This window comes from Bidens hawaiensis, unplaced genomic scaffold, assembly GCF_021521415.1.
Source record: "Bidens hawaiensis isolate Kalapana, Puna unplaced genomic scaffold, B.hawaiensis_p1.1 tig00019201_1, whole genome shotgun sequence".
Taxonomy (NCBI): Eukaryota; Viridiplantae; Streptophyta; class Magnoliopsida; order Asterales; family Asteraceae; genus Bidens; species Bidens hawaiensis.
Window position 1 is genome coordinate 108,385 of NW_027492911.1, and position 19,929 is coordinate 128,313.

Below are 19,929 nucleotides of genomic sequence, written 5' to 3' on the forward strand. Positions count from 1 at the left end.
TAGTAGAAAACACGCTCGAAGTTAATACTACATATGGACGAATATGGATACCTGGTTATGTGGATCTCAGAAATTGGATTTTGGGTTAAGTGCATAAGTCGTGCTATTCCATTCACTCCGGGGCAACAAAAATATATATATAAGCCGTAAGTTTCTTTCTAAATGGATGTGTTGGGTGATCACCACGTCCTGTTATGTTCTTTGAACAAAAGGGAAAATGAAAATCTTTCTATTGTTAACGAACATATTAATTTAATAGGCAACTCACTTTATTGTCAACTAACTTATCTAGCCTAACATATACCAAATTTAATATGAGCAGTATTGGTAATAATAATTGACACTTTGAAATGAAGAGAAAAGCACTACATACATTATTATTGTTATTATATTTATTTGAAAACAATTTGTAAAAGGGAAAATATAACACAAAAACATAGTGGAAAAAGGCACCGAAAAGTAAACTACAGTGCTGTCTCTACATTTTTGACTTTATATTAATCAAATCGAAAAACCACTCAATTAAAGCATAATTATCCCTCCCCTTTAATCTTGCATGCATTCCTCTCACTTTCCTCACACTCATGCTTCAACCCACTTGAAACAAAATCGGTCCTTTTTTGTTCTTGAAGAAACGGGTGTTGTAACTATGAGTGAATTGAAGCCTAGCATCTCAGGAAAACAATCGTTTCAACCGAGTTCTAGTGCGCGACATGCCACTGAATGGTAAGGCTTCTTTCCGTGAATTCATTTTGGCAATGGATTGTGACATAAATCAGATTTGTCATGTTATTAATTTTGGTGAGTTGTTGTTGTCTGAAAGTACTGTTTGCCTTCAATGGAGTACATTTAACCAAGACGATGATAGATATGGTTGAGCTGGGTCGGTTGACCCCATTGATTGCATAAGTTTTCTGCATTTTAGCATATTTTTCATATATTTTTTTTACCTATTTTAGTTTTAAAAAACATGAAAAAATTTCTAGATCTGCCACTAAAAGCTTTTGAGTTGATAAAATCAACCAATTGCGGCAAAATGCAACTGCCCAAGGTTGTCAAATTCTCTGTCTTTGACACTCGAAAAACAAGATGATAACTTATGTCACCAGAAGATGATATTATCATCCGGTTATGCGTTTCAACCCCTAAATTTTGATTAAAAATTTTTGGTTTTTATATAAATTTTCACTACACATTTCTCAAAAGTGGATGAACTTCCGAGTTCTCATTCTCCATATTTAGGGAGTCCTGTTCACTCCTCATGCCTTTCTCTCCCAAATAGTGTTCACCTAGTAATTGAAAAAACTAACATAAAATTAATAAAAACATTACTTTTTATTTAACAAAAAATTTAATCTGCTTCTAATAATATTATAATAATATGTCCATCACGGAACCTATTATTTCAGAAAAAAAAATATTATTGATAGAAAAGTATTGATAAAAAGGGATTTTGAGCTAAATTACAGTGACAAAGTCACCTTTACATATGCAAAGACTTCAAAAAAGTAAAGTGTAAATTTGGGATTTTTAAATTATTCTAAACAAGTTTTAGTGACTCAACGTAAACAAACATGGCCAAGCAAACAGGATAACACATCAAGAATTTAGGATTGTGTCCCAGTAGGTCTTTAACCTTTAATTACTTGAATCCAATAATTTAAATCTATTGATGCAAAAACCAAAAATGTTCACTTCACTTCCCATGTACATGTTCAATCAAACAGGCCCCTCACATGGTTGAAAACGACAGGAAATTTATTTCAGTTAGGTTATACAAAAATACAAAAAAAACATACTTTCGTGTTTAACGTAAGGCTCACATGTTTTGCCCTTAATTTCTTCAATCATAGACCAAAATCGTCAACTTTGGGTCCCTTATTAGTATCCCAGTTGTTCATCCTTATGCTTTCATCATTGTTTCTGCATGAAGTTCTTGATTTTTGGGTGCAATTACAACAAAATTTCATTTTCTCCGTGCTTGAATCTCTTGCGAAGAAGCATCGAACGTGTCGTAGCTAGATTCATGTGTGTTCTTCACTTGCTTTTAGTTGAAAATTTTTTAATGAAAGATTTTGGAGCACCTTTGTGACGTATTTATGTTATCTTGAGTTGTTGACGGATTGTTGTTTATAAAAACTAAAAGAATTATGCGACTCTTTTATTGTTTTTGAACGGCAAAGTTACAGTACTTCTAATAATCCCCAAACTTATTTTTTGACAGGCCGATATCTGATGTTTCTAGCGATCTAACAATAGATGTGGGAGCAACAAGTTTTGCACTTCATAAGGTAAGCGAAAACTGACCGGATCTAAAATTTTATTCAAAATTGCTCATGAAACTTTATGTTTTAACTCCAAATGTATCACCTTTTTGCAGTTCCCTCTAGTTTCTAAAAGTGGAAGAATCCGAAAGATGTTAATGGAAGCGAAAGACTCAAAAACTCTACACCTAAATCTTCAAAATCTTCCAGGTGGATCGGAATCATTTGAGCTTGCTGCCAAGTTTTCTTACGGGTTGAACATTGAGATCAATCTAGCAAATGTTGCAAAGCTAAGATGCACATCGCATTTCCTTGAAATGACTGAAGAATTTGCCGATAAGAATCTTGAGTTTCGCGCAGAAACATTCTTGAAAGAAACTGTTCTTCCTAACATAACAAATTCGATCACGGTTTTACAACATTGTGAAGGGTTGTTACCGGTTTCTGAAGAGATAAACTTGGTGGGAAGAATTATTACAGCCGTCGCCAATAACGCTTGTAAAGAGCAGTTAACTTGTGGGCTTTCAAAGCTAGAAAGTAATTATCTTTCAAAGCCAGTTTCACAACCCGAATCAGATAACTGGTGGGGGAAATCACTAACGGTCCTCAGCCTCGAGTTCTTCCAAAGGGTTTTGACAGTGGTCAAGACCAAGGGGTTAAAACAGGATATGATTGCAAGGATTTTGATGAATTATGCTCAGAATTCGCTTCAGAGTTTGTTTTTGAGAGATCCACAGCTTGCAAAAGGGAACTTTTCGGATCTTGATTCACAGAAGAAACATAGAATGATTGTTGAAGTGATTGTTGGTTTATTACCAACTCAATCAAGAAAAAGCACGGTTCCAATGGCGTTTTTGTCAAGCTTGTTGAAGTCTTCGATTATGGCATCTACATCTACTGCTTGCAGGTCGGATTTGGAACGACGAATTGGGTTGCAACTTGATCAGGCGATACTCGAAGACATACTAATTCCGGTTACTTCTCATGGGAACAATCATGGTCAGCTTTATGACACTGATTCCATTTTCAGGATCTTTTCAATTTTCTTGAATTTGGATGAAGATGATGATGATGATAATATGATGAGGGATGAAAGTGAAATGGTTTATGATTTTGACACACCTTCATCCCCGAAACAGAGCTCGATTGTGAAAGTTTCAAAGCTACTCGATTGTTTTCTTGCCGAAATCGCGATTGATCCAAACTTACAAGCATCAAAGTTTATCGCTCTTGCGGAGTTGCTCCCTGATCATGCTAGATTGGTGAATGACGGGTTATATCGAGCCGTAGACATCTTTTTAAAGGTACACAATATGCATTTTCATGGTCCATTATTTTAAAGTATGGTTCAATGTCCTGCTACCAAGAATAACAGGACATTGAAATGACACACAAATGGATTGCGTGGAGCAACTTGGTGAAAGACCATTTGCTCGCAACAATCATTCGATTTCGTTATGATAAGATAAATTTGTGGTTATATGGCAGGTTCACCTAAATCTAAAGGACTCTGAGCGTTACCGGTTGTGTAAAACAATCGACTGCCAAAAACTAAGTCAAGAAGCATGTAGCCATGCGGCTCAGAACGAGCGCCTCCCAGTACAAATGGTGGTTCAGGTGCTCTACTTTGAGCAAATCAGGCTTCAAAACGCCATGAATGGCGGCCACAATCACCTCTTTTTTGGATCACTAAACTCCCAGTTCCCGCAACGCTCTAGTAGCGGTGCAGGAAGTGGGTGTATATCTCCTAGAGACAACTACGCGTCAGTTAGAAGAGAAAACCGAGAACTAAAGCTAGAAGTAACCCGAATGAGAATGCGGCTTACGGATCTAGAAAAAGATCACGTTTCAATGAAACAAGAACTCGTGAAGTCGCATCCCGCGAACAAGTTGTTTAAATCATTGACAAAGAAATTGGGGAAACTGAATGCTTTGTTCAAGTTTAAAGATGTTAGGGGCATTGGAAGCAGACCGAATTCTGAAAGTCGGTTCTTGTTTCAAAAAAGAAGGCGTAACTCCATTGCATGATCGATTCCCCACTCCGTGCAATTCCTATTTGCACTAGTGTGATTGTGAATATGAAAGTGTGTATAGTGGTAGTAGTGATTATTGTTTGTTGTGACTTCTTTTTGTGTTAAAAATATTAAAGATTTGTTTAGAATAATTTGTAGACTTTGAATTCAAATTTTACACGAGTGTAATGCCTTTTGAGTTAGAAGTTAGAACTATATCAATATAGCAAACAAAAAAGAATTAAAGGGTATTTATTTCCATATATTATAAGAATGCATCGTACTATTGTTTTATTAAAAATGATTATTAAAGCTAATGCATTCTCTTTGTTTTCAAAGGTGGTATGTGTGGGGTTGACAACCTTGGGTGGATTAATTTTTTAAAATGCAGCCATTTAAGGATTTAAGTTTATAAAAAAATATTCATTTTTTCAACAAAATTAACATCTTTTTACATGAAAATCATCAAATTTCCTCAAGTGTGTGTGTTTATTTTCGAATCTCAATATGGCATAACATATTTCATTCTAACACAGTAGATTGATTCTTGAGCATAATAGATTTCGCTATTTTTGACACAACAGATTTATCTGGGCGCAACAGATCCTTGCACGGCGCAATAGACTGGAGATGATGCGCCAAAAGACCCCATATACTAAAAAAATGTTTTTTTTTTCTTCCTAAAGTTAAAATGTGGTGCATGAGACTTCACTATGGTGCTTGTAACTACAATTAAGGTCTGACCCATCAGTGTTTAATGATATGTGTCCTCATCTGATCGGTGAAAAGTTGATGAAAATTAAAAGAAAAAGTCTGTATATTTTTGTAATACCCTCTATCAAAATGGATATTGGCTGCGTTCCCCTTAAATACTTAATTACACTGGTGCCATCTTGTTTTCCACATGTCACAACAGAACCATTGCTTGCTTAAGTGCACACAATTTAAAATTAATGGTTTACGTTAAAAATCAACCACAAATCAAGAAAAAAATTTGTTTAAAAAAAGCTTGATATATAGTTAAAAACATAAAGGAACTTAGCCAACCAAATTAATCCATCCCGACCTTATAATTTCTTCTTTGCTTTCTTATGTGAAAATACACACTAACATATAAGACATAACTCTACGATGTTTTATCATCACCATAACTATGAGTCCACAATGAACCACAACTTTAAACACTACCATAAATTCAGAATATTTTTCCCAATTTATTAAGTTTCGTTTATGAAAGATTGGGCAATCCAATTGAGTTTGTAAAACAAATCCTTAGGGAATTCCTTGCACCACTCGGTAATTCTAAGTTTGACCTTGCTAGCTTGGTGAACGGTTCCATCAATATTTACGTCATACAACTGATCTTAACACTTTATTCACACAACCGCCCACCGAATTGAAGAATGAAATCCTTATACCATAGGTGATACTTTCTTTTCAAGCAGTGTACCGCTAATAAGAATTTGTATTGAAGTAAAAATTTTAAGCCAAAATGGTGTTCGATCATGTTTATTTTTACAATCCTAGAATGTCATCCTTACCTTGGTTACCTAGGATTCCTCTTAACTTCGACTAGTGTTAGGGGGAGGGATAGTGATCATTTAATCACTTGAAACCGTCAAATTATAGTTGGTCACGTTATTTCATAACTTGAACTCGTTTCCACCCAATTTTCACACGGGGTGGTTATCACCTTATCACTTGAACCCAATTTTTTTTATTAGATATAAAACCAAATTAAATAAAAACAACTTTTCATGAATTAAAAAAATTACAATAAAGATAAAAAATTTTAAAATTTCAAAACAAAGTGTTACAAATAAAAACAACAACCTAAAAATTAACGGGCCAACTTTCATTTGTGTTCTAGTAAAATCGACAACCATGGTTACATCTTCATGTGATTTCATTATAAAAATCAAATAGTTGCTTTTCTCATCTTCTGGCAAATGGTTTGGTTAATATAGGTCTCGTCTCTTTACAATTTCAATTTCGCCACCGCATTTCGAATCTCTGTTTTGCCCTCTACTTCAATTTCCTCACCTTGTATTTGGAAATGATATGCAAAACGGTCAATCACTTGTTTGTCTGATGGTAAAGTTAGATGACCAGTTGCGATTTGGGTTGGCATGTTGGGTTGGTGATAGGGTTATGGGTTTGGGTTGGAAATAGTTAGACCAAATCTGGTAAACTAAGTCTATTCGTTTCGTCTTAGCTAGCACGAATCTTTGGCCTAACCGATTTGTTCTATGAACCCGAACATTTTTTCCTTGAATCTTTTGTTTGTTTTTTTTTTTAATTTTATTTCTTCATATTTTATGAAAAATGTTGAAGAATGAGAAAAGAGATGTGTTTGAAAAATATAGTGGATTTTGTTTACTTATATAATGTAACAATAATTTTTGTTATCTATTTTCTCAACGGTCAAGGGTCCCTATTTCTCTATCCTTGGTTGTCATCACCGTCATTCAAATTTGCTATATTTCCAAGATGACATCACAAGGGTGGTGTTTCGTGATGACCATGGAGTGATGGTAGTCCATCACGGAACCACCCGCCTACCCTTATTGACTTATTGTGTTTCCAAAGATAGTCGAATGTAGGGGCTGTATGGCAATCTTCTGTTGAACCAATTATCTCGAATCATTCAACATGTTTACGAGACTTACCCATCAAGAGGCTTCATGAATCATTAAGAAATGTCTTTTTATGAACTAAACACACTTTAGCTCTGACCAATTCAGAGGTAGTTTTTAAATAGAATCATTAAGAAGTTATCAAAGTGTTGCAAGTCAAGTTTTTTGGCGGCTTGTGAATATTGCAACTTTGGTTGTCATTGATTGCTCGAGCATTCACGTTCATTCCGTTATCTCTAAATTCAAAATTACACTAAAAATTACTATACTTTTTCTCTTTTGTTAAATTAAATAATATTTTTTTTATTTCTTTATCGTTACTCTTTTTTTCTCTCATCTACTCACTATCACTCTAAGAAAATATTAAAAAATTAATAGGGTGCTACATTATATGAACTTTTCAAATATATAAAAAAATCACATCATATTCTCTTTTCTTCATTTACAACACCATAAACTTTCTAATATTATAAACGCCTTACTCATATAATATGGTGGATGGATTTAGAATGCTCTTACCTGTGATGCCGCTCACCTATTAAACTTTTCATTGGGAAGATTGAAGTGGAGATGAGGACCACGGTTTAGGTACTTTAATGTGGACCACTGGGGAATCATTGAGCATGAGTGTTCATGATATGAGGAAACCAAGAGTGTGAAAGAAACTATTAATAAATCTCTAGAGAATTGGGAAAAAAATTGAAAAGTTGATGATCAAAATAAACAAATACTGTGAGGCAAAGCAAAAACCTATGGATTGTAGGCTCTCTTCCATCTTTGATTGGTGATTATAGATCACCGGCACTGTTGGATGTCAAGGCTTTTATTAATTTATACATGGTGTAAGTTGTTCTGTGGTTATGCCTTTGTCAGTCACTCTTTATTTTAGCGGTTTGTTCAGAAAAAGCTGAATGAGTTGGTAGATGAACTCATTTGTCTCTCACGTTTACTACAAGCATTATGTCATCAGCACTATAGTTGTTCTTTTGAGCTCTTAACTTCTTTATGGTGTCAAAATTATACATTATTGAAGTAGTTAGCGATTTTTAAACCATGAGAGGAGTGATACGAGACTAGTCAAATACATTTTTAACCAACGCAATAAGGTAAATCGTATCTTGTACTGGGCATGCAGGAAATTTTGAAGAGGCTTTTAACATAAGTGTCTTAAAGCACTCATATTCCATCCACTATATCTCTCATTCTAACCAATGCATTCTCATCCAACCCTCTATCCTTAAACCAAAAATTACATTAAAACTCATTATATTTTCTCTCTTCATTTCAATTAAATAATAGTTTTTTATACCTTTATCATTAACTTTTCTCTTTATCTCACTCACAACCACTTTCAAAAAATATTAAAAAATTATAGGAGATGAACAGCAACTTTTCAAATATACAGAAAAATCATTGTTTTCTCTAAAATATAAAACTCTTCACTCACAATATCCAAAATCACTATCTAAATTATAAAAACACCCCTCACATAAAATGAAGGGTTGGATGAGAATGCTCTTATCCAATATTTTTATCTCCACTTCCTAAAATTTAACAAAAATCCACACACCTTCCCAAATTTAAATTGCTACTATTCATCTCTATATCATTTCTCTCACACACTACACTCATACAAAGTACACACACACAAATATATGATAAAAAGAGTAATAGGAAAATTCTCAAAATAAGTATTTATGAGAACAAATTTTCAGTTTTAGATACTATTTGTAAAAAAATTCAGAAATAGGTATTATAAACTAGTCGTGACGAATAGTTTATAGAACCAATTAAAACTTGCCGTGTGTCCTTAAACTAACCGTAATGAGCACATTCCCTAATCATTCGTCACGATTAAATACGTTTCATGCCTCGTAATCAACGCCCACGAGTAATTCATAAGTCCTTTAGTCGTGACGACTAGTTTACACGTTTTACATTCCCTACACGAGTAGTTTATTAGTAGTTAACTCGTCGCGACTGGTTTAACCTCATAATCTACTCGTCGCGACTAAAGGACTTATGAATTACTCGTGGGCGTTGATTACGAAGCATGAAACTTATTTAGTCATGACGAGTAAATGACTAGTGAGCGTGCTCGTTACGGTTAGTTTAAGAACACATGGTAAGTTGTAATTGGTTCTACATATTTCTGAAATTTCTTCCAAATGCTACCTACAACTTGAAATTTGTTTTCATAAATGCTTACTTTGGGAATTTTTCCCTATAAGTAATAACAAAGAAAGAGAAAAAAAATAATTAAAATAGAAATAGGTATGATGAACAGGATGCGAGGAGGATTTTTTTTAATTTTTTATTGAGAGAAAAGTTAATATTATTTTTTGGTAAATTATAAAGTGAGAGATGATAGAAGGATGCAAAGGGTTAGGTTAGAATAAAAACTTACTTGAGTTGTGAAAACTCTAAAAACTCATTTGAACCACATGTTTTTAATTAAAGATTAAATTTTGTGGTCCACAATTAAAGTTAATAAAAAAATGTAAAAGTTAATTTGCATTTTCTCTCTTCTGAAAACATATATAAAAATTAGTAAAAAAATAGCAAACCATCTTTTTTTTATGTTTTCGATGTTTTGTATTAAATGTAACAACATATATTACATGTAACAAAAAAAAATGATGTTACATAGGGTTTTCACAACTCAAGTGGGTTTTCATTATATGTCGGGATGAAAATGCTCTAAACTGATCTCCATTTACTTTGCAAAGTCATTTGAATTGTTTTTAGCAAATAATCAAGGGAAACTAAGGTTGCGTTTGGTTTGTGAAACGAAATTTCAAACAATTGGATTTGAAATTGACATTTCCAAAAGAAAACGGAATTTGTAGGAATTAGAATCTATAAAAAGCTTTTTGAGTTTGAGAGTGTGTTTGGTTCAAGAAATTTATTCAAAGAAATTGAAAGCAATCAAAAAACTGGAATCCATCGCTACGACCACAACCTATCGAAATTGTAACTGACATCTAGCGCGGTAACTAGCACTGGACGCAAACGGACATTAGACACGAAACGACACTAGACGCGTTACGAACGTCTGTCACATAATCAAGGACGTACGACTAATGCGTTAAAGGATGTCAGAAGCGTTAACCGGCATCAAACGCATGACGTGTTAACAAACGTTAAACGCATTTTCGGCGCCACATGCATAATCGGTTAACGGCATGGACGCGTAACAGGCATCAGACGTGTAACTAACACATGGCGCATAACCGGTAATCGGTCTCATACGTGTAACAGGCGTTGGATACATCAACAACGTTGCACGGGTAGCCAATAACTACTATTGGGTGTGCAACCCGCGTTGGACACATTAGCTGATCTACTGGTTCGAAAGCATAAGTTGTGGTGGATGTGTTACCCGTCCAGGTACGTAATGAGCATCATATGCAAAACCAAAGTCAAGGTTGTAAACGATAACCGATGTCGTAGGCATTACAAGCGCCAAAAGCGTTCATAGACATCGATCGGCGTGTAGATAGTTATCGATGTCGGATGTGTATTGAGAAAACGTACGCCTGATGTGTCAACCTGCATCAGAGGCAATACTTCTGCCGGAGACGGTTAGAACCATATATCAAGTTCAAGGTGTTAAACATGTCCAACACCAAACCATATTGATGGCTACTAGAATCTTGGAGAATATTTAATATAATAATTAATTTTTAATTATAAGATAAGTTAGTCTATTTTATTTAATCCTATATATGTTTTGGATTCAAATGTGTATTTGAGTTTGTATAGGATTAGGAGCGATGGGTTTACATATACCTAGGTTCAATTATTAGCATTACTAAGTTTTTATCGTTTGTTGTTTTCTTAATAAAAGTTTGTGTTATTGATTCACTTGTCTAAAGTTTAACACAAGGATGGGAGGCCATGCATTGGACCACTAAGATTGGGTCAAATACGTAAGTCTGGAAAGGTTTTCACATGGATACCGGTTGGAATAAGAAAGAGGCCCATTGGGAGACCGAAGAAGGCAGGAATTGCAATGCTACTAGTGTTACGAGATCAACGTACATCGCTTCAATCTGCAGCCCGCAAAAGTTTTTACACACAATTACTATTCCACAAGGGTTGTTTATGTTGTTAACGAACTGTTGGAGGCAACTAGATCTTTATTTAGTATGTCGATCCGATTGGCAAATGTAATGTACGATAAAAAAAGAAAGAAATTGTTTCTACTCGTAAGGATTATAATAAGTTTCTATTTATTCACGGGATAGGAGAAGTCAAAGTCCTTGTTACGGTAATTTAAAGATTATTCCTTGTGTATATAATCCAAAAAGAAAATTACTGTTTGTGTTCATGTGGTTTTAAGGTGGAGGCACAATGAGTCTCTGAAAACTTTTTCGAACTGATTGAGTCCCTGTGGTTTAAAAAATGAACTATTTTAACTTTTAGGGTAAACTTTCATTTTACTGAAAACACATGGACTCAAATTGTTCATTTTTGAAACTACAGGGACTCAAATTGTTCGTTTTTGAAACCACGGGAACTCAATCAGTTCAAAAAAATTTTCGATGACTCATTGTGTCTCCGTCCACACAGAGATTTTCTCTAATCCAAATTCTGTCAGAGTTACAGTTAAGGAATTGAAACAATTATGGAATGGGAAAGATATGTGTTAAAATAGATGTTTGAAAGCAATGTTAAGGATGTGGAGGTATATAGAAGTGAGATAGAAAGAGGAGTGTTTAGGTAAATACTAAGGTAGTGAATGGTGATTTATAGAATTCACAATTCATTTCATTAACGTAAACGTAGGTACATAGAAAACAATCGGGAGACAATTTAGTAGATTAATAATATATATTACAATTAGAACTAATATTGGCTAGTGATTTATAAGAATATATGCATGGTAAGACAACCCGTTAGTCTTAGCTGGTAGTACCACAAACGTAAAGGCTAATTTGAACTTTGAAATAGTGGACAAGGCAACCCTTTGGTAAACGATATATTGATAATCCGCCAGAATACGTAAAACTTTGGCATCATCAATGCGGACCTTTTCACTTACAAATTGTATATCAATTTCAACATGTTTGGTACGCTGGAGAAGATAAACATTAGAGATATTGTCGCAATACATGATGGTGGTGTGACGAGTGGGGAATGATAGTTCGAGAAGTAAATTTTGTAACCAGCTCATTTTCGCAACTGTATTCGTGACTCCTCGGTATTCGACCTTGGCGCTTGATCTAGAGATGGTTGCTTGATGTTTTGAGGACCTTGAGGCCAAGTTAGTACCTAAGAAGATGAATAGAGAAGTATATGTGATGACACTTTTGAAACCGCGCTTAAGTAAATACGTAGTAAATCGATGGACCCATGCGCGCATAGCCTAGTTTAAACCATAAAGAGATTATTGTAATTTTCTTGCATAATCGGGCCGAATTTGATCTTTAAACCCCCTGATTGAAACATGTATATCGTTTCCTTAATATTACCATGCAAAAACACATTCTTGGCATCGAATAGGTGAATTAGCCAAGAAACGAACCTTGCTAAACTGAGCATGACCCGAATGGTAGTGGGATTTTCAACATCCTTAAAGGCTTTACTCTTAGCTGGCTTTACTCTTAGCATGACATATGTTTGTAAATAATATATTACAATTAATACTAATATTGACTAATTATTTATGATTATATGCCATGCTAAGAGTAAAGCCTCAAAGCATGTTGATGAAAAGGAGGCAACAATGGTTGAACTATATAATGAAGTTGATAGGATTTTAAGCATAAATTTATCGGCTAGAGAAGATGGAATCAAGGTTGAGGAGGAAGATTAACTTGGGTCAGATCACGTAAATTTTAAAAGAGAGTAGACAACTTTGGTTTGGCATCTCAATGTTGTTGAAGAGAATCCACATAAGTCTGACGACTCTATTCACGTAAAGGTGAGTGGGATTATATAAGCCCATGATCCTACTACCTCATTTGACGATTTTGATTTAGACAAAACATTAGAAAGCTGCATTAACTTGCTTGATCTAATCAAGCAGGATTGGCTCAATGATGTTTGAGTCCTAAATCAAAATGAAATTTTGTGGCCATTTCTAAATATTTGTGTTAAATAAAAAAAGGAAGTGTTAAACCCGGTCTCAAACTTGTGGCCTACCACTAAACAACACATAGGTTTACCACTAAACCAATTGTTATTTTCGTTTTTAATCCACCAATTAAATATATATCTATATATAATGTTTTTTTTAATAATTTGGAGACCTTAATTAAGTGTGAGCCTAAAACCCTATCTTTATTTTGCTGGCCTTGGGCCGGCCCTGTAATCAAGATTCATGAAAGAATGATTATGAATGAGGACACCTACATTTAAAGATGAATAAAATAGGGTGGTCGCATAGTTCGTGAAAGAATTGGAAGACCGAATTGTGAAAACCACCAAAATTGTCAAACAAAAGTAGACGATTTGATAAATATCATCTGTTGGTTAACACGGAAGGAGGCTATGAAAAGGTTTGTATGGATAATGGTTGGGGTATGATTGCAACGAGACACAATTGCATGTGGGATGAAGGAAAGAATTTGAAATTAACTTGTGTCAAGTACCTCTGTTTAATTGATTGGTACTATCACGTAATGAAGGATGGAGTGAAACAAACAAGAGTGAAGATGGTTTGAGTGAAGAAGTAGCGGTGGAACCAAAAAGAAAATGGAAGAACTGTTAGGGATTCGGGTATTGCAACACACACACAAACACAATAATACTGCAAGAGAAAATAATAAACGAAGATGACACGCGAGATTTACGTGGTTCGGTCGGCTAACCTACGTCCACGGGCTGCAACCAGGATACTTTTCTTATTGTCTCTGCCTCACTCGTGATGAGGAATTACAAGTACACCACGAATATAAATAGAGAACTATCTAGGGTTTACAACTTAATCCCAAAGAAAACTATAAATGGGCTATATTAAATAAACGGGCCATGCCTGCCACTAGTCTTCAATTTAATTAATCTGCCACAAAGATGTCTTCTAACCCGGGCCCAATTAAGCCTCCATAAACCCAACAAGAACCGCAGTGTTTGTCTGGTTAGAGATTTCCCTCCTAGCTCCTGGATGCAGTCTAAGTTTTACTCAAGATAGTGACAAGAATAACAAGCAAGGAAAGAAGAATAAAGGCCCGGTTCATGTTGAAGATGAAGACCCAGAGGAGGACTTAGAGATCGTGACTGTACTGAATGACGATGCAACGATATGATCATGAAGGCTAATGAAATAGGGGGAGAATGTGAACTGTTAATTCATTAGTGGGCTGCTAATTTATTTTTGTTTAGTTTCCTTATTGGGTCTAGTACTTAAACAATTATACTTAATGTTTGGTCCTATTAGGATTCAGCTTATTTGGGCGCCGTAGGCCATGTTTTCGGTTGAGATGATAAATGATGATTGAATTGGATGAGTTCCACAGTTAGGCTGTTTTTGTTGGGCCGGTAATGTGTCGTCATCATCATCCTCATCGCGTCGCTTGTCGGGCTTGGAACAATTATTTTGTATTCAGTTGGTTATTATCACAATCACATTATCAAGTTTCAATCTTTGTGTTTTTCATTAAGATCGTGCGCTTGTGTTTGTGGAGTATAATCATCATATCCAAAAGTAATCAAACATGAACAAGATCGAAGGGCCTACACAGTTGAGGCAGCACAGATATATTAATAAAAAATTCTTCCAGCATCTTTTACTAAATATTTGATCTGTGCCAACACGTGACATATCATATAAAAGAAACTCCTTGGACATGACATCCATACAGGTAGACAAAAAGCTCATAGATTTGTTAAGGATTACAACAAAGACTTAGTTATGAAGAAGTATTGTATTCCTTCAGAAACTTTTAAGGGCTATCTTGCTCCAAATATATGATATTCATATATGCCAAATGGATATATCCCCTTATCTTTATTATCTGATGATAGTGGTGGAATTTTTGCTAGATGAAACCGTACCATAGTGAATATAAAGTATATTATTTCATGGTACTCTGTATGACCACATACATGCAGCCAATAACCACGCGGTATGAAGTAGAGGGATCAAACACATAACCGGCCAAAGATGAAACTAAAGGCCACTTCTATAGGTTCACTAACTTAAACAATTTATATATCTATCAGTAAACCTAAATATCAAATATTTTTCTTTTGCATATAGGAAAAAGACTAAAAACATTTATGAAGAACACTAAATGTCTAATTAAGTATATATTCGTTTCTTTTCATATTTGACAAACTAGCATTCAAGTCCCTTGTTTTTCAATGCACAAATGAACTTGAGCTAAAATATTGTTAAGCTGTTTCATCCTTAGGTTTTGGCATAGGATTGTTGATATAAAAACAACTTTTAATTTTTTTTTAACAACCAACAGCCCGGACACTTGGATACACCCATTAGTAAAAGGCCCTTGCGCCCGCGATTACTGATAGCGTTGGTGACCCGACCCGTACCTATACTAGGGAAGGCCCACCGCCTGAAAGTCCACTATGGTAAATCCCATGGCTTCCGTATGACTTTTTATCACGAACGAGACTCGAACCCACGACCTCCCATAAGGAAATTCATGGGGCTATCGCTAGACCTTTTCTAATTGAAAAAGTATGGATATAACTGCACAAGAGCCTTGCATCACAGGTCTTTTTGTTTATGTTTGCTCTTCAGATTGGTTGGCTTCTTATTGCTGGCCATAATTCTTGACAAAGAAAAGGAAAAGAAAATTATTTTGAAGATATATAAAGCTAGTACAAAATCAAGATTATCTAAAGAAGATGAGGCTTCCTAAAAATTTCCTAATTTTATTTAAATTAAGTAGTTTATCTGTTTGTTGTAGAGTTATTTCTTTATCATTTAGAGTTAGTTTTTATAGAATTCTTTATTGTAAATATTTTGATTATTGATTTTGACTTAATAAACGAAAAAATAGTAGTGCTTGCTAGAGTTATCACAAATATTCTTTGGGCCATCTTTTCTGCCTGTGATGTACTGATTTAATCTTTCAAACTCGGTATGATCGAAGCAATGTACAATAAGAAGCCTCATCTCAACCAATTATATTTCGCTTAACACATTTGTATGGGTGTGGATAAAATAAATTAAAACTCAGGTATCAAAAGAAAAGGCTTAAATTAAGATCAAACATAACATAATCTAGTAAAATATAGGCACCGTAAATGTATAATTTAATACATAAAAATTACCAAATGCCGATGCAGACATATAGTATTTTCATTGCTTCTTAAAAACAAGTAAAATTACATATGGAAGTTAGTACATCAGTTTTCATCTGACTCAAAACACGATTAAAGAAGGCTGAAAAAGAGTACTTGTTGTATTCTAATAACTAGAACTCATCAAACTGCTTTTCATAGTTATGCATATATGGATATGCTTGCCTAGACCCATATAGCATTAGCCTTGAGGAGCAAGTCTACCAGTTGCCCCTTAAGATGAAGGCTCATTATTTCATTAGCACCACCAATCAGCTCCTCTCCTATGAATACAGCTGGTACGCTTGGCTTGCACCCTAATCCTTTCAACTCTTTCTCTAATTGCTTCCCATCTGGATGTTCATCTAACTCATAAACTGTAGGATTTGCACCAAAATTGGTAATTAGTGTTGTAATGGTGTAGCACATGCAGCAAGAGCTTTTGCTAAATATAGCCACCGGCCTTTCGTTCACCAATGACGCAACCATAGCCATATCTGGAAGTGTGTAGCAGTTATTTGTTTTATGAGCCTATGCAATATTTAGTTGAAGAATTATGTAGATAGTTTGGTGTGATAGGAAGATTTTGTTGTGATTATATTTGCAATCCTAAGATGTCTATATATAGTGATAGGTTCTGAAATTGTTGGGGGATGATACCTGTTAGATGCTAATGAGATCAGATTCTTTTTCTTTGAAAGATTATACTGATCATGATCAAACTCATAAAAGAGCATTTGTGATTTGTTAAGTGCACGGTTGACCTTGTCTGGCAACAACGGATATTATCATGCATGAAAATATGAAATGCATGACAAAGTTAGAGAACATCCGTACTAATTAATACATACACATAAAAATGCTCACAAACATCTTTATCTTTTTGGGTGATTTAGATGTCCACTTGTCAGATGATTGTACTGAAAGTCCATTTCCCTGCTTATTCTCTGTCTCTTTGCCCACATCTTGTTTGTCTTTGGTGATAAAGAAGTTGTGTTGTACATTTGAGTACGAAGGAATCTAGGCATCGAGTTCTGTTATCTTATTGCAGCCTTAAAAAAGTAAGCATAGTCTCTTTTGTGGCAGGAGGAAGATTTGCATAACTGGCTCAAATCAAAGTGAAAGGTCATTTATGTTTGTTGCTTGACTCCCAAGTGACTATTGGAGACCATGGCTTATGTTTGTTGCTTGACCCCCAAAATATGAATGATTATCAACTTCGTTTGACACAATGACACCTGTGAACTATTATACGTACATGAAGATTGAATTAAATTGATGTGTCATATCGATTGTATGACCAATTGATGTGGGCTTATAAGCCAAATGAGCCTCTCATTCATTAGACTAGTCTTTTGAGTTGAGTTCTTCTGTATGGCTAAAACATTGGTATCAGAACCTAGATGCCAGCCATGTCCAACGTGGGACGTTGGCCGTTAAGGAGGGTTGATGTATGGACTGAAACAATTGCAAGGTATGGGACGTGTCCCACACTGATTGTATGGGCAGTTGATGTATGGTTTGCCAAATAGGTTACCTCACCCATTAGACTAGTCTTTTGGGTTGAGTTCTTCTGTTTGATTTGTAATTGGTTGGTCTACAATTTATGGAAATGATTAGCATTGAGTCCTTTTAGATTACTATTCTGGTTTAGTTAGGCAGAAAGATCTTTTAGTATCTTTTGAATTTTGAATATGTAGCTTAATTCTATGTGCTAAGTTTTTTGATTTTTATAAACAAAGAAAAGAGTGCACTTGTTTGCGCAATACCTTTGTCGGTTAACGCACATGTAAAGAACAAAAATTGGTATTAGAGCTCACTCTGAAGCTATGGGGGATTTCCAAGTTGAGGGAATCAAGAATCTTAGCAATAAGAACTACATTGCGTGATTAACCTGTATGATGCCCTATCTACAAGGTCAAGACTTGTGGGAAGCTATTAATGGAGCAATGATAACCCAACCTAAAAACGTTTGAACAGGGCTACACACAAGTGGTGCGTTCTTGCAGCTTGGTTTACTAAAAGGAATAATGCTAAGATACAACTCTTAGAGAACGAGTCAGTAACGGCTAGCCAAAAGGAGTACCCATCAATACCCGTAAGACGTTCAAAAAGTGAAGATGCACGGTTGAGAGCTTGCAGACATGAATAATCAAGCAAACATTAGTGGTGCTAGGGTAAAACAAATGTAGGTTCCGAAATGGATCAAACAACTTGTGTTTCGGATCAGTCCATGTTGAGGTGCGGAATCCAACAGCAGCACTCAGATCTCGGATCGTGATAGCAAAATGAAAGAAAAACCAAAAAAAATAAGAAAGATGAATTTATATTAAGAGTGCAAGGAGGCTAGTAACATGAAGTACCTATTTATCGGTCTAGCCTCCAAGGTTACATACATACCCAACTGGGCCGGCCCAAACACAAATGTAAATTACAATCAAAATGCTAATTACAATATAATCTCTCTCTTACTCAAGCCTATGTTTTAGCCCTATGGATACTAAATCAAATACCAAAAATAAAATAAATCTTTTAAACTTAGCCTACAAGATATTATTTTTCTCTTCAGCCGCTTTGTGATCTCCTCCAAAACCGCCCATTCCAGATAAAAAAAAGTACCACCATTATTGCCCTTCTATTAGCCGGTATTGATATTTTCATAGTTGTAGTTTTCTGTAATTTCCTTTAATATTCCTTCCATTTGTTTAATGAAGTTGAGAAGTTTTGTGAGTTCTATGGTACTGTGTGTGCCCGTGCAAAGCATCTGAACCAATTAAAAAAAAGACATTATAGAAATTACACGTACATAGCGTCCAGACACGTGGAAAAAAAGTTCATTGATCTGTTTGGGGTTACTCGATGAAGTGACTACAACTAAGGGTTAGTGATGAAGAGGTATTGTATTCCTACCGTATCTTGTTCCTATTAGATGAACTTGAATGACATGGATATATCCCCTTATCTTTTTTTGTCTGATGATAGTGGTGGAATGCATGGAAGTTGAAGCCGTACGATAGTGAATTTAAGTATATATATTATTCCCTAGTACTATTACTGCATACATGCAACCCAAAGTCAAAAGCAATAGTAGAGTGAATGAGCACGGATCAAATGTATAACCGGCCAAAGATGAAACCAAGGGCCACTTTATAGGTTCACTAACTTATACAATTTAAATCTCTGTCATTAAACCTTAAAAATATCAAATGTTTTTCTTTTGCATTGGAAAGAACTAAAACCAAATGCTAAGAACACCAATATATATATTTACCCTTCTTTCAGTCATATTGTTATTCTTTTAAGAGCTGTATTCATGTCCTTTCTTTTTCAATGCTCAAGTGAACTTGCTTTACAATATATCGTTCAGGTGCATCCATTAATGTTCAGTCTTTTTCCTAATTAAAAATGGGTGGGTATTACATTTGACAGCCAGGTCCTGGGATCACCTCACTTTCCAAGTTTTATTTATTTTCCAGATTGGAAGAATTAGTTTTATTCCCTCATCATTTATCGCTTGGAGAATAAACAAGACGGTATAACAAGCAAATCTCAATATTTCACTATGCACCTTTGTATAGGTGTGATGAGATAAATAAAAGCCTTCTAATAAAACAGAGTCATGATAAAATTATCATTTTTAGGCCAATCAAGGATCAAGAACCGTTATGATCAGTAACTAAGAATGGCACTACATGGATGTGTCTCCATAGTCAATTCATTATCAAATTATTAAGGGTGCGTTCGTTTCATGAACTTTTTTTA

General features: G+C 34.9%; 1 protein-coding gene and 1 pseudogene across 2 annotated transcripts; one reads left to right on the plus strand and one right to left on the minus strand.

Moving 5' to 3' along the window:
* The first annotated feature begins 597 nt into the window (after nt 1-597).
* Nucleotides 598-4,395, plus strand: LOC143557843 (BTB/POZ domain-containing protein At1g03010-like). Of its 2 annotated transcripts, none has more exons than XM_077046814.1 (4): nt 598-726; nt 2,225-2,291; nt 2,381-3,568; nt 3,753-4,395. In XM_077046814.1, the coding sequence occupies exons 1-4, from the start codon at nt 650-652 to the stop codon at nt 4,290-4,292; spliced, it is 1,872 nt and encodes a 623-aa protein (XP_076902929.1). In that variant the 5' UTR covers nt 598-649; the 3' UTR covers nt 4,293-4,395. The 2 variants fall into 2 exon arrangements, with proteins under 2 accessions (XP_076902929.1, XP_076902928.1); XM_077046813.1 differs by lacking the exon at nt 598-726 and adding an exon at nt 1,536-2,028.
* Nucleotides 4,396-16,166: 11,771 nt separating this feature from the next.
* Nucleotides 16,167-16,727, minus strand: LOC143557833 (monothiol glutaredoxin-S2 pseudogene; annotated as a pseudogene).
* Nucleotides 16,728-19,929: the final 3,202 nt, after the last annotated feature.

Bases quoted from the DNA above. Each gene is read 5' to 3' on its own strand.
- LOC143557843 (XM_077046813.1), top strand. From the start codon at position 1,928: ATGAAGTTCTTGATTTTTGGGTGCAATTACAACAAAATTTCATTTTCT. The intron at 2,029-2,224 runs GTGTGTTCTTCA...ATTTTTTGACAG, and splicing joins CGTGTCGTAGCTAGATTCAT to GCCGATATCTGATGTTTCTA. The intron at 2,292-2,380 runs GTAAGCGAAAAC...ACCTTTTTGCAG, and splicing joins CAAGTTTTGCACTTCATAAG to TTCCCTCTAGTTTCTAAAAG.